General features: G+C 44.4%; 1 protein-coding gene across 1 annotated transcript in view; it reads right to left on the reverse strand.

Moving 5' to 3' along the window:
* Positions 1 to 242: 242 nt before the first annotated feature.
* Positions 243 to 12212, reverse strand: part of LOC146202815 (nose resistant to fluoxetine protein 6-like) — a 37738-nt gene continuing 25768 nt past the window's right edge. Inside the window, exons 8-15 of the mRNA XM_084585138.1 lie at positions 10682 to 10768; positions 9801 to 9966; positions 8217 to 8299; positions 7272 to 7394; positions 6385 to 6505; positions 5729 to 5915; positions 3864 to 4006; positions 243 to 2370 (exon numbers count right to left, since the gene is read on the reverse strand). Of these exons, the coding sequence (XP_084441264.1) occupies positions 2113 to 2370; positions 3864 to 4006; positions 5729 to 5915; positions 6385 to 6505; positions 7272 to 7394; positions 8217 to 8299; positions 9801 to 9966; positions 10682 to 10768 (1168 nt within the window). The 3' untranslated portion in view covers positions 243 to 2112. The remainder of the gene's footprint in view (positions 2371 to 3863; positions 4007 to 5728; positions 5916 to 6384; positions 6506 to 7271; positions 7395 to 8216; positions 8300 to 9800; positions 9967 to 10681; positions 10769 to 12212) is intronic.

Genomic DNA, 12212 nt, shown 5'->3' on the forward strand with positions numbered 1-12212 from the left:
TCGGTTTACTGAAAGGTGACATTCCGACACAGCTCCCCAGTAACACCTATTCGGAACTCTTGCATGACTAAAAAACTAGTTTTGCGTTTCCCAGCAGTTAAATGCGCTCAGGGAGTGTAGCTTACTTGGTATAACAACTTGCTCTTGGAAGCAATTGCTGGTTCAGAGCTATGATCATGAGAATGTATATATGCAGTATCTGGGACAAAAATGAAAGACAACCAAGTGCCAACAACATTTTATTCAACAATGATTGTGACTGACGTCATCATCATTAAACAATGATGGTGAGCGGTATAACGTTAACATAACAATACGTGGAAAATAATACACCATCCCGCCGTAACACAGCCGGAAGTTTGAACTAGCACTGATGTATTCTACACGGCCACAGGGTAAATATGGCAACTGCGGTCACAATTATTTACAAACTAAATACACTAACACCTTCACACTGGCAGGTATCATTCTTGAGCATTGAGTGAATCGTCCGCCTTCTATACTGCTTTCATTTCCTGTGTATACGAAGTGGTGCACAAGGCACTGTCGACGAGCCAGATGCATCAAGGTTAATGTGGTTGTTTAGGAAATTATGCTGCAACAAAAACTTGTCACGTGCCATCGGAACTTTGTAGCGTGCAGCCCACAAATACATAGCACCTGGGTGCATATTTGGGTGCACTAACGAGAGAATAGTTAAACGTAACTCTCTTCTAATCGAAGCCATGCAGCTAGAAGCCAAGCTGTATTGCTCAGGTCAAATGTTTGGTTAAAGAAAAGGTTTGCCCTGATCAGGGATACTGCTAAGCGGCGCACCGGAGAGTCCATTAAGAAATGCGCATTTTCAGTGCTCAGAAGAAACTTAGACATGCCGGAGCTTTTTCTAAAACGCGATTAAACTGCGAAAGGTTAACAACCTTTATATCTCAGTAAACTACGTATGTCGGTTTTGAAGCATTAGTAGATTTAAGGGAACATGCAAGAAAATAATGTCTCTGGCTAATGACTCGCTATACTTGCCCGCCCTGGTTTTTGCCGTTGTCGACGTTACTCCTACTGCAAAGAATCGCTGATATTCCCATAATATGAAGACAACAAATCGTATGACTAAGATTACAGTTCAATGCCATAACAAATATTGTTGAGATGCACGGTGGAATTCAGTAATTTTGTCACGGCTTGAAAGCATGCGTTCTGTATATACGTGACATTGCCGACTGATGAACCGCGTATATGTGCTGCTTTTTTTTTGTTTCGTTCTTTCATTCGGTCTACACACTGCTCTCATTTTTGTCATCCTGTAAATTATACACGCCTGTGCAACACAGTGACGGCAAGTAAAAAGTAGGAGTAAGCAAAATTAAGGTTTGCAGACGGATTTCCTAGAAACAGTACACTCGACCCTCAGGGCAGTTCGAATTTGCATATTCTACTTTGTTCACTTCCAAAAGAGCACGCTGCCTCTTTCGCCGTATAAAATGCCGCTTGTTTATGTACAAACATGGGTTATGTTATTTTTTTTTTATTTTTGCCGACAGAGCACGAATGGTGCATGATGGAAGTAGAGTTCAATTCGCTGGTTTGAAAACCGAGACAAACGCTACGCAGTATGCAAATGTGTCAATTTTGTGAAAACTTTTATGTCCTGGATTTTCATGGTTGTGTCATATTTAGATACAGCGCTCCGCCAAGTGCCGATTAAACAAGGGAGGCCGGAAATATAGAAAGAGGCAATATGATCAGACGCTGAAAAAGCGCAATCAGGGGCTTCCAACCTGAGGCAGGCGACTGCGGCACCGCTCCAACACATGCTTCTACTACAAGCAACCTTTAAACCACAAAAACAAAGCGTAGCTTTATCGACACTTTTCAATTAATGCAATCACTGACACATCTGGACAGAAGAACCTTCACAATGTTCCTCCAGAACACACCAAGCAGCTTCCATCAGCTTCTTTCCCGTTCCGTCCCTAGTGAGTTTTGTACACGCGCGGCCAAGTCCTCACACACAGTACACAACTAGCGCACGAACGCCACACGCGCCACGAAAACAGGTCTGCGGCCTGCGAATGGTAAATACAATGAGGCAGCTTCGAAGCGCAGTCCTACAGCTCAGAGGTAGCTGGACTGTCCGGGCGCCATGTTGCCATTAGAGCCCATGTCAGCCTTGGGCTTGTAAAGCATATCCGGGTGCAACTTGTCACTCTTGTCCTCCACGTAGGGGACGGTGCTCTTGTTGTTGTGCAGCTGCGGCCGTCGTTTGGGCATGAGCACCAGCTTCTCGATTTTACCCGTGGGTGCCTCGCAGGCCACGAACAAGATGTAGCTGAGCAAGTAGCTGGCCACCATCGCGCCGAAGTACTGGGTCACCTGCCAGCCGTGCAAGCAAAGAATGCGCGAACGACAGTCGTTAACACCTCTTATTGGGTGAGATAGGGCAGTGTGAATCTATGAAGTGTAACAGTCCAAACGCGGTCCTGTAGCGGCATGCGCTAGCGCTGTTACATCTGATAGTTTCAAGAAGTCAATAAGTGAAAGCACATTATTCTCGATGATGAGAGGGGAAATCCTCACCTCAACCTATAGAAGAGGGGATGGAAAGGCGGAACTAAGGGGTCATTAAAAGCGATTACAAATAGAAATGAAGTAAGCATTGCAATCAGGATTATAATAAACACAAAATTGGAATGCATGTGCTTGAAATTGATTGGTGAAAGACAACTGAATAAGAACTGGTATAGATTGGCGAGCGAAAGAGAAATACTATCACACGTCCTCCGATTTAATTGAACCAATCGTCCCTACTCTTTAGATTCTTTTAGCACTCCTTTATGACCCCGTGGGCGAGGAAGACGCAGAAACTGCGAAAGGGAGCCGGGGCACGTCATTTTACCCGTGAATTTCCAGCTCTGCGTTAGCGAGTAAAACAGTTTGTTATGTGCGATGGCCACAACGTCGAAGGGGACATAAGTTGCAGACATCGCACAATGGCTCGCTATTGTGACCTGAGGGAATCGAACACGGCATACAGTTTTTTTTTTGGTGCAATAGAACGCGTTCTGTCTAAAATGGCCCGTTTTATCGCTGTTCGTTTAGACACACAAGAAATTTTTACCAAGAATGTGGCGGCTAATTTTATGTAGGCCGGCACTGGAAACTCTGAGCAACGACTGTGATGACGCTTGGGCGTTGGGAAAATTTGTACCCAAAGCTAATATAAATCTCGCCTGCCAAAGAATAATTAGACATTTTTAGCGTAGAGTATTGTACATTTCAGTTTCCACACTCAAGGCTGTTGCAGCGCAAAAATGGGCACCTCGTCAATTATTGTTGAGGCAAGGCCTCAATTATGAGGCAAGGTCATTTCATATCTCCATGAACTCGTGAGAGTTTTCGGTCAGTGTTCGGTCCGTTTAAATGTTGGCGAAGGATGTTTACTGTCTGGTAATTTTTTCAAATTAATGCAAATACATTTAGTGGTCACTGTATTTATGTCATATACTGATTAAGGAAGGACGCTGAATAAGAGACATGAAAAGCGTAACGCTCACGCTGAGCTCGTTCCTGTGAACCATTTACATTGAACACATCGGACAAAGTTAATTTCATTTCACTCCCAAGAATTCGAGGCGAGCAACTAGCAGTGTACATTTTCGACAAGTAGCGTGGTAGGCTTCTTTTCGAGGACCATGCAGTCTCTTAGATTTGTCGGCAGGCCTGCGCCAGCGTGTTTCTGCTTTAAAGCGACTGAAATTGAGTTAGTTGGTTTATTATAAGCGGCTCATATTGCTCTAGGACACCAGCGAAGGAACAATGCGTGGACACTGTGTTGATGTTTAAGCAAGTGCGTTTCCGCCACTCACCATTGAGTAGTGCGAGAAGAATATCCTCTCCCGGGTGATGTTCATCCGGATATAGTAGTACGGCACGTGCAGCAGGTAGACGCCGAACGAGAGCCGGCTGAAGGGCACGAACGCGCTCCATGACAGCCACGAGGAGATGAAGCCTGCGAGACAGAAGTCATTTGTTATGGCTCTCGAATTCTCATGTCCGGTGACGAAGACAAGCGGGCGCTGTAGTCAAGAGCTACTCGATTGTACTTCCTTTTGCCCGATCCTAGGATCTCTCTAAGTGCGCTGCAGAGCTTCGTGTGAACCGACCTCTGCCTTCCCTCGCGGCAAGATGTTCGTCCGAGCAAACACGTGCTAGGATAAAGTAGACCTGCACACGTTTAGCTACTTTTGTGTTGTTTCTTTCAGTATCATCACGCTGGTCTGGCGGTTTTGTTTGCGCATTCTTTCTGCCACAAACGTTGGTCTTCGTACGGTGGGCTTCCCTTTCCTTTCGTTTCACTTTTCGATTCTTAAGCTGTGCTACGAGCCAAGTAGCCAGACACCTATTGTACCTTGCAGGCGTAAAATTTGTTCAAATGTATCTATTCTTACCCGTAGCTGTTATAGCTTTTTCTTAATTAATTAAGATTTGCACCTTGCATCTCCATTTATATTACAAGCCATCAATGAAGACGTCGGTGTTTCGCTCTTTCTTTATTGTGCGCACAGGTATGTTTCGCAACGGTTCGTTCTTTTCTAGGTACAGGTACAGTAAGAAAGCAGCTGTAGGAGCTACTAATTTCTGCGTTGCGCGCATATTCGTGCGTCGTGATCGTTTGTACTTTGTCTAGACTATATAGCAACGATTCTGTTAATAAGCTGTCTGTGTTTTCTCTGTCTGGCCGCCAAAACCAAGCTCGGAGTTTCCATTGGTGACTCTTTGAGGAAACCTAGGCATTTATTACGCCACTGCAATATAATTTAGCAGACTTTTCGTATTTCGTATACAGTTCGTATCTATCCAGTGTGATTAAGCGATAGACCAGCCATTTGAAACGCACTGATAGATTTTGCACAAATTCTGGGAAACAGTTTTCGAATGCAATTTTTCAGATAATATGTAACTGCACCATAAACTTCAACAGATCCGCAGATCCTCCTTGGACAGGCCAGCAGATTTTAGTTATTAATTTTCCAAAAAACACACCTCCACTGATGTGCTTCCTCGTTCTGAGGGCAGAAAACTTTAAAAGGTAAGTTTTTGCTCTATACCGCGCAAGTTTAGACCATTTCTACTACTAATCCAATAAAATTGCTCTGCAATAGTTGCCAGTCGCTTCACAACTATTTTCAAGTACAAAGCTCTACGGTTTTGTGGCAGATCTACATACCCGGTGTAAGCACACGGATAGCTTTAAAATCAAGTTTTCTCTTTTGCTACCCATCGGAGGCTTAGACCATTCCCATCATTGTGTGCACAACAACTGTTTACAGTATCCCACAGTTGCCACACAAATAAAAGATAATCCAGAAAGCTGGAAAGAATCCCAATTGCTGTGATTCGTCAACGACGGCGATACATGCTCAATACAGTAGCGGCGAGGCAAAGCATCGTCTCCGCTGAGGGGAGAACATCGCTTGAAGCGCAGTATGAGGTTGGTGGTATGTTTTACTAGAAGCAGTGTTACTAGTCACAGCACAGAAAGACGAAGACACTCTGCCAGAGTCTGGCAACCTGTCCCGTTTAAGGCAGGCCAATTGCAGTTTTGTTTTAGCGCAATGATCAAAACACGCAGTATTTTTTTTTTTTTTTTTTGCGAAACAACCAGCATTGAAGGGTGTGATATGTCATGACCAAGGTTGCTGCGAAAGTGACAGTCTTAAAGAGCACTCACCGCCTCGGCCGGTGGAGCAGGCAAAGGTGAGCCAGGCAAGCCACACGGACCACAGGAGACGCTCGGAGAAGGCGAACGACAGCTTGGCCCACTCAGCGGGGTGCTCGCCCCGGTTCCAGTCGTACATAATGAGGATGGCGGTGAGGCCGCAAGCGGCGCTCATGAGCCACAGGCCAGCCTGGAGCGTCTGCAATCGCAACATTCAAGAACACGCCGAAGCTGATCAGAAGCAAGCATAGACTGAACCACCCGGTTCGTAATTAAACCCTCACAGCAACACTTGATGGCACTGCACAGGTGAGCGAGCAAAAAGCGCATAGCAGGTGAGCAACACTGACCCTCTCCGCCCTCCCCTCCCCGCCACCTCTGGATACACATCACCCTTGTTTATAAAGCGCAAACAAATATTTAAACCAGCCGGCTTTTCTTGAATAAAATTTTGTTCCGCTGTATATGGTAGTCGCCTTTGAGCATGTTGGTGCATGAGGATGTGCACTAAGCTTCTTATCATAATGACAGTCACTGAATGAGGCTGCGACCGAAAACAAAGCTAAAAATGGCTGTCGTTTTCATATGAAAGAGAAAAGCAATGAGATGTATAATGTTTGCGTGCAGCGCCTCATCTGAAAGGTTAGAGAGAAGACTTGGTCACTCACTTTGCTAAGCTTCACCGTTGGATACTTGTAGAGGAACAGCTGCGTGATCGCTCCGAAGAAGAAGGCAACGCCGTGGTACGAGGGGTGGGTGTAAAATTTGTTCAGTGTTCCGGTCATTATGCTAAAGGGAAGAAACAGAGAGAACAGCGCTGACTCAACTTTACGTAAATTGCCAACCAAACAGCACATCTTTTTAATATACCCTGTTTTTACTATACACCCCAAAGACGTTTTCCCAGTGCCGAAATAAGAGCTCCTCTAACTTGGATCCGACAGTAGCACTATTCCGTGGTGCCTCTTTGAGTGCATACAGTGCACACAACAAAACGTACGTGAAAATAAGAACGTGCTTGTTTTGACGCACAACAGGGACGGTAAAAGATATCGTTCGCAAGTGCAGCTACAAAACCTCGGTAATATCTCCCGAAAACAAGAATGACAGCGGGAGCGTTTGAAATCTCGGTTCTACATGTCCTTACAACTAAGGAATGCAAATACAGCAACGGCAGAGTTTGGCCTATAGTTGGTTGCTCAATACAAGATTGCAAAAGCGCCCAGAAAACAACAGAGAAGCATACGCAGAATGCGCTTGTCCTTCGCACCATGTCCTAGCCTTTTGGGCACTTATTAAATCCAATGGTTACTCTGTTCCACGTGGCAAACGCAAAATATCCTGAGGGCGGTCATATAATGGGGCCAAACGGACGACGCAGGCAAAGATCGCCGACAAAGGAGGACGAAAACAAGGTGTTAAGAGAATGAGAATTCCCTAAGCTGCGCATTATTCCATAAATGATTTGGGGGTAATGACGCGAGCGAAACGTCGTAAGGTAGCCTATACCAGCACTGATAATAGAAAATATTCTATGAATAGAAAGTGATCTCACGTGAAGTTGTCCGCCATAGGAAGGACGAAGGGTGTGTAGATGGTGTTGGACACTTGCCAAGCGGAAATAGAGCACGCTATGAGAGAGAGTGCCCCAAACACGATGATGCTTGTCCATATTTTCCTGTAACGAAAACATAATTCATGTCAGGAATGATTTCGAAAAAAAAAACTTCTGACCATATCCCTCTTGCCGTGCACATCTCAGGTATATTTATACTATGTTTAATAGGAATCTGACGTGACTGGCGCAATGTAGCATTTGTGGAGAGTTGGTGTATTTTTCGCTTTAAAGCGCTGAAAGCAGTCGACTTGCATGCGAGAAAGCTATATTTGCTTTCACAAAAAAAAAAAAAAGCATGAGCTAAACGCCACCTCCACTCCTTCTAAAGTGGCATAACCAAAAATAATAGCTAAGAAATTAGGTCCAGTCGTTAGTTGCCTTCTTTATGACAAGAAGGTAGCTACTGAATGCTCAATTTTTTAAGTCTCATCCACCCGATTGATAAGGAGAGATCAACGAAGCGTTGATCGTGATCAGCATAGTCTTGTTAACTTTCTTTTTTTTTTCCCCTGGAACAAACTTAAACAATAAAAGCGATCATTGCAGACGAGACATTCCTCGGTAATGCCACATGATAAATGCTCATGGCAGAACAGAGAAAGTTTACAAAAATGATCACAGCAACCGTGGGATCTTTAAGCGCAGGTAAAGAGAAGCGTTACATAGTGTGGTTTTCCCTCCTGAAAATTAGACTTAACGATTAATGATTATAGGGTTTCACTTCTTAAGCCACTCGTACACGCCTCTTCTTTTTTTTTTTTTTTTTTTTTCAGCAAGCGAATGCAACCAACTGAGCTAAGTCCAGTCGCTGGACGTCCTGAAACGTTTTTTTTTTTGTTTTGTTTTCTTTTTCGGAGGGACGCCCCATCATGCCATACTTACTTCTTGAAAAACTGGATAACAATAACGGAGATCACGAACAGCTGGAAATCCGTCGACATGTACCACAGGTGGCCGAACATTCCCTGAGAAAAGAAATTTGTGAAAATTATTATTTATCTATAGTGACACAAACATAAAACTGAGGGAGGGGGCGCACTTTCTCTCCGCATTTGAGGGTGTGGCGCGAACACATTAATGGCTTCCATTTTCTGGCTTTCCTGGCATCCTTGCGGATCCCTGTTCGCGTAAATGCGCTTTGCTACTCGCCCAATAGCTAATGCCTTTATTTGTTTCTCTAATATCTCGCGCATGTTCTTTAGTATGCAGCCGTATGTGAAAGGACTCCCGACACAGATATAAAGCCTCGTTGAACCATTCCGAACGAGCGTGCTTGTATGGCTTAACGGTTAAATGTCTAACTCAAAATACAAAGGTCCTGGGAGGATGGACTCTGATCTCACCCAACCGCCTGAAAGGAAAAGCCCTAGTTGGCACCGCCTGCCAACTCACCCATTTTACGTGGTCACGTCACGTCAGACAACGCTACGACCAACTGCTGCCCGGCCATGCCAGCCACCAACTGCTAACTGCTATAGTCACGCACGTCATTTCTCGCTCCCAACGCAAACATCGACAACACTGACGCTGAATTTTCTGAAGGATGGAGTTTTTAACGCTATCGCGTTAAAACTGACAACAAAGCGATCGATAATCTTTCGGTACCATTGAATAAGGAGCGGAAGCAAAGTGTAGAGGGAAACGGAAGGCAGTCATGCTTTGATCAACATTATGACTAAGCGAAAGAGCCCACTTTACTCCGTTTCCTTTTAAATCAGTTATTGTCTCAGTTCAGAAAACTATTTCGATACTGCTGTTACCCACACTATTCCCACCGGATTCCTTTGTTGCATACACTGTTGTCTTACTCTGCATATTTACCCCAGCGACAGCTCATATCGTCCAATTCTTCGCAGCTCACGTGTCGTGAGCACAGTCATATACAAATGCTCACGTGCGTGTGTACCAGCCTGTATGCACCCGTTCTCTTGGGCTAGGAGGCATTGCAAGCGTTTTTAGGGTTGAAATCTCGTAGATCCATGGAAATTCTTAGAAACTGCAATTTTTGGGAGGTGGTGTTTTTGGAGAGGGGCGTGTGATTGGTTTCGCACTAGTTAGCGTAGAAAGTGATCAAACAAAGTTAAATAAAAGACAACCTCGCCACCAAAGGGATCCGAACTGAAGCCCTGTGCAATGTAGCATGCGCATGCAGTTCATTGTAATGCAGTATTCTACAATGTAGAGTGGATGTTGCCCAATCCTTCACGACGAAATATCATTCGGGACAGTTGCTCAGGAAAGTCAGCTTTGACATGCAAAGAGTGCCAGTCTTGGACGTTATTCGCTTTTTATTCTGTTGCGTAATCACTACAAGCGCAGGCACCTACGTATAAGGTGTACACATACACCATTATGGTAGGAAATGGAATAGCGCTAATATAACAAATTATGCGTTTTACACATTTTTGTACACGTTCTACTGTTTCGGAAGCAAGCAGCTTAGGAGCGAGCTGCAGAAACACTTACGATGTGTAGGTTTCCAGTGAAGTTCCTGATTTGAAGCAGCAGAGCCCAATATTGGGTGCGGATCTCTTTGTAAAAGTACTCGTAAAGCGTGGGTGTTGTAGGGCCCTGGAACATCAGCGGCGCGAGAAACATGCACATAATGCAGAAGGCGATGGGGATGGTTCCTCTGAAAGTGAAAACGTGGAAATGAAATTCAGAACAACTATTTGCTTGCGTTTGCCATTCCATAGTTAAAAAAAGACACACATGGAACAACTTTTAAATCACTGACTCAAACCTCTTGTCGCTTCTTTTTGTATAAATAGGAGCTCTCCACTAATCCCGTGTTAGAGCTCTCACAGATCTTCACGCGTCTTATTTTGACAGTCATTCCACTTTAGAAGATGACCAGCAAGTCTAAATAACGAGGCGAGCCGCTTTGAGTATTGAAACATATCAGAAAAATAGAACATTGTTCGAAGGCATATTCATTATGCACTGCTATATTCGATTTTACTATTCGCTTTAGATGCACGTTAACGTATACCAAGACCAGTATTTTTTGTAGGCGTTGTAACTATTATAAGCTCCACCTCGTCGTGATTTAGCTCGTTTTAGATGTCATGACATCCCCTAAATAGTTTGCTTTCAAAAAAATAGTGGCATTTCTCATTGCATTGCACATTGTTTACTGAATACGTGAATACACGAATACGTCGTTTAACCAATTAGGCAGGCGGCGGATATCACAAGCGCCTTGTTAAGCATCCTTTCGCCGTCGGGAGTGATGACCGAGCTACAGTACACATACACATCAAAAGGGCCCTTTCATCTTTTCGACACCCTGTTATTTCTGGTCGCACGGAGGTGTTTGATGTGAAATGTGAAGTGAGTATCCTTACCGAATGTATCGCCTGATAATGGCTACAATGATGCCCCAGAGGGCATTCGAGTGTTCCCGCAGCAGGTTGTACGTCAGGAGGTAGCCGCTATACGGTAAGGCAAAAATAAAAGATGGAACGACACATTAAGCGAAGATTAAAAAATGCCATCTTTGGAGACAAGTTTACAGGCACTTTCAGGAGATCAAAGCTGTTAAAAACCGATTATATTTGGTTCCTCAATGTGGTTATAAGAAAATGTTTTGGCTGTGCTGCCGTGCAGTCGGGTTTTATTACTGAGACGCATCGAACGCCTGTACGCATGTATTTCATCCCATGTAGTATTTCTCGTATACATAAATTACTTTGCAAGCAGCTGATTTCGCCACATGCTAGAGAGGACCAAACTGGAGGCGCATGTGTAATCGATCTGAATTTTGTTTACTAATTTCGTTCGTTTATTGGTGGCCATTTTTGGGGTTTAACGTCCAAAAGCGAGTCAGACTATGAGAGTCATCGTAGTGGAGCGCTCCAAACATTTCGACCACCTGGGGTTCTTTAATGTGCACTCGTGCACTTTAATGTGACATCGCATAGCACGCGGTGCCTTGTTTTTCGCTTCCATCGAAAACCGGCCGCCGCGACCGGCGGGATTCACTCCAGCAACCTAGGGCCCAGCGGTCAAGCGCTCTAACCACTGCGCCACCGTTGCGGGGCTACTAATTTCGTAAGACATCTTGTAATGCAATGATTCGCAACCTAAGAAGTCGCATTCACTAATGGCGAAGTTACTGGATCAGCGTACGCATCAAGTTCTCTTTTTAGCTGACAAATAAATCTCCAATAACTGTTAAATGATTAATAAATCTATCGGCGTCGACCACATAAGTGACACACGTGTACAATTTTGTTACCGCCGCTAACGGTGAAGCAGGACTGACCAATACGACTGCGAATCGGAAAAGAAAATGTGATCGATCCAGAGAAAGCTACCGGGGTCTCCATATCAGAAGGCACGTTAGAACAATGAAACTCCTGATGGTACTTTTCTTTCATCGTCTTTTTTTGTTGTTGTTGTTGTTGCTGTGCCTTCTCTTTCGTGGAAGCGATTATATGCAACTGAATTCAGTTACCAATTTTGGGTTAAGAAAATCAATCCTGTTATGTTGGCACCATTATTTGTGTATAATAACATCCACTTAGTACAACAGAAATAAAAGAACTAAAATGTGGTCACGTATCTCCTACAGCCAGACGTGGCCCAGTTTGCTGTAGACAATCTAGGAGGCTCAATTAAGATCACCAGTAAAATTACTTTCCCATCTTCCTTCGCACCTAACTTCAAGGCGTGGTGGCGTAGGCGAGTCGTTAGCAGCGTTTCTGTATCGGAGTTTTGCTTTCCGCTATAACCGCAACTAATGTCGCGGTAATTCGCCATGAGATGCCTTTTTGATCAAAGTATGCATCACAAAGGTGGGCACTGTGAACGGCTGCACTGTAACTGGCAGCCAAGAGCAGCGTATGTCCTAATAGAAGAATTGCCCGCAGACAA

This window comes from Amblyomma maculatum, chromosome 1 (assembly GCF_055883805.1).
Source record: "Amblyomma maculatum isolate TAMU_Amacu chromosome 1, ASM5588380v1, whole genome shotgun sequence".
NCBI classification, from domain to species: Eukaryota; Metazoa; Arthropoda; class Arachnida; order Ixodida; family Ixodidae; genus Amblyomma; species Amblyomma maculatum.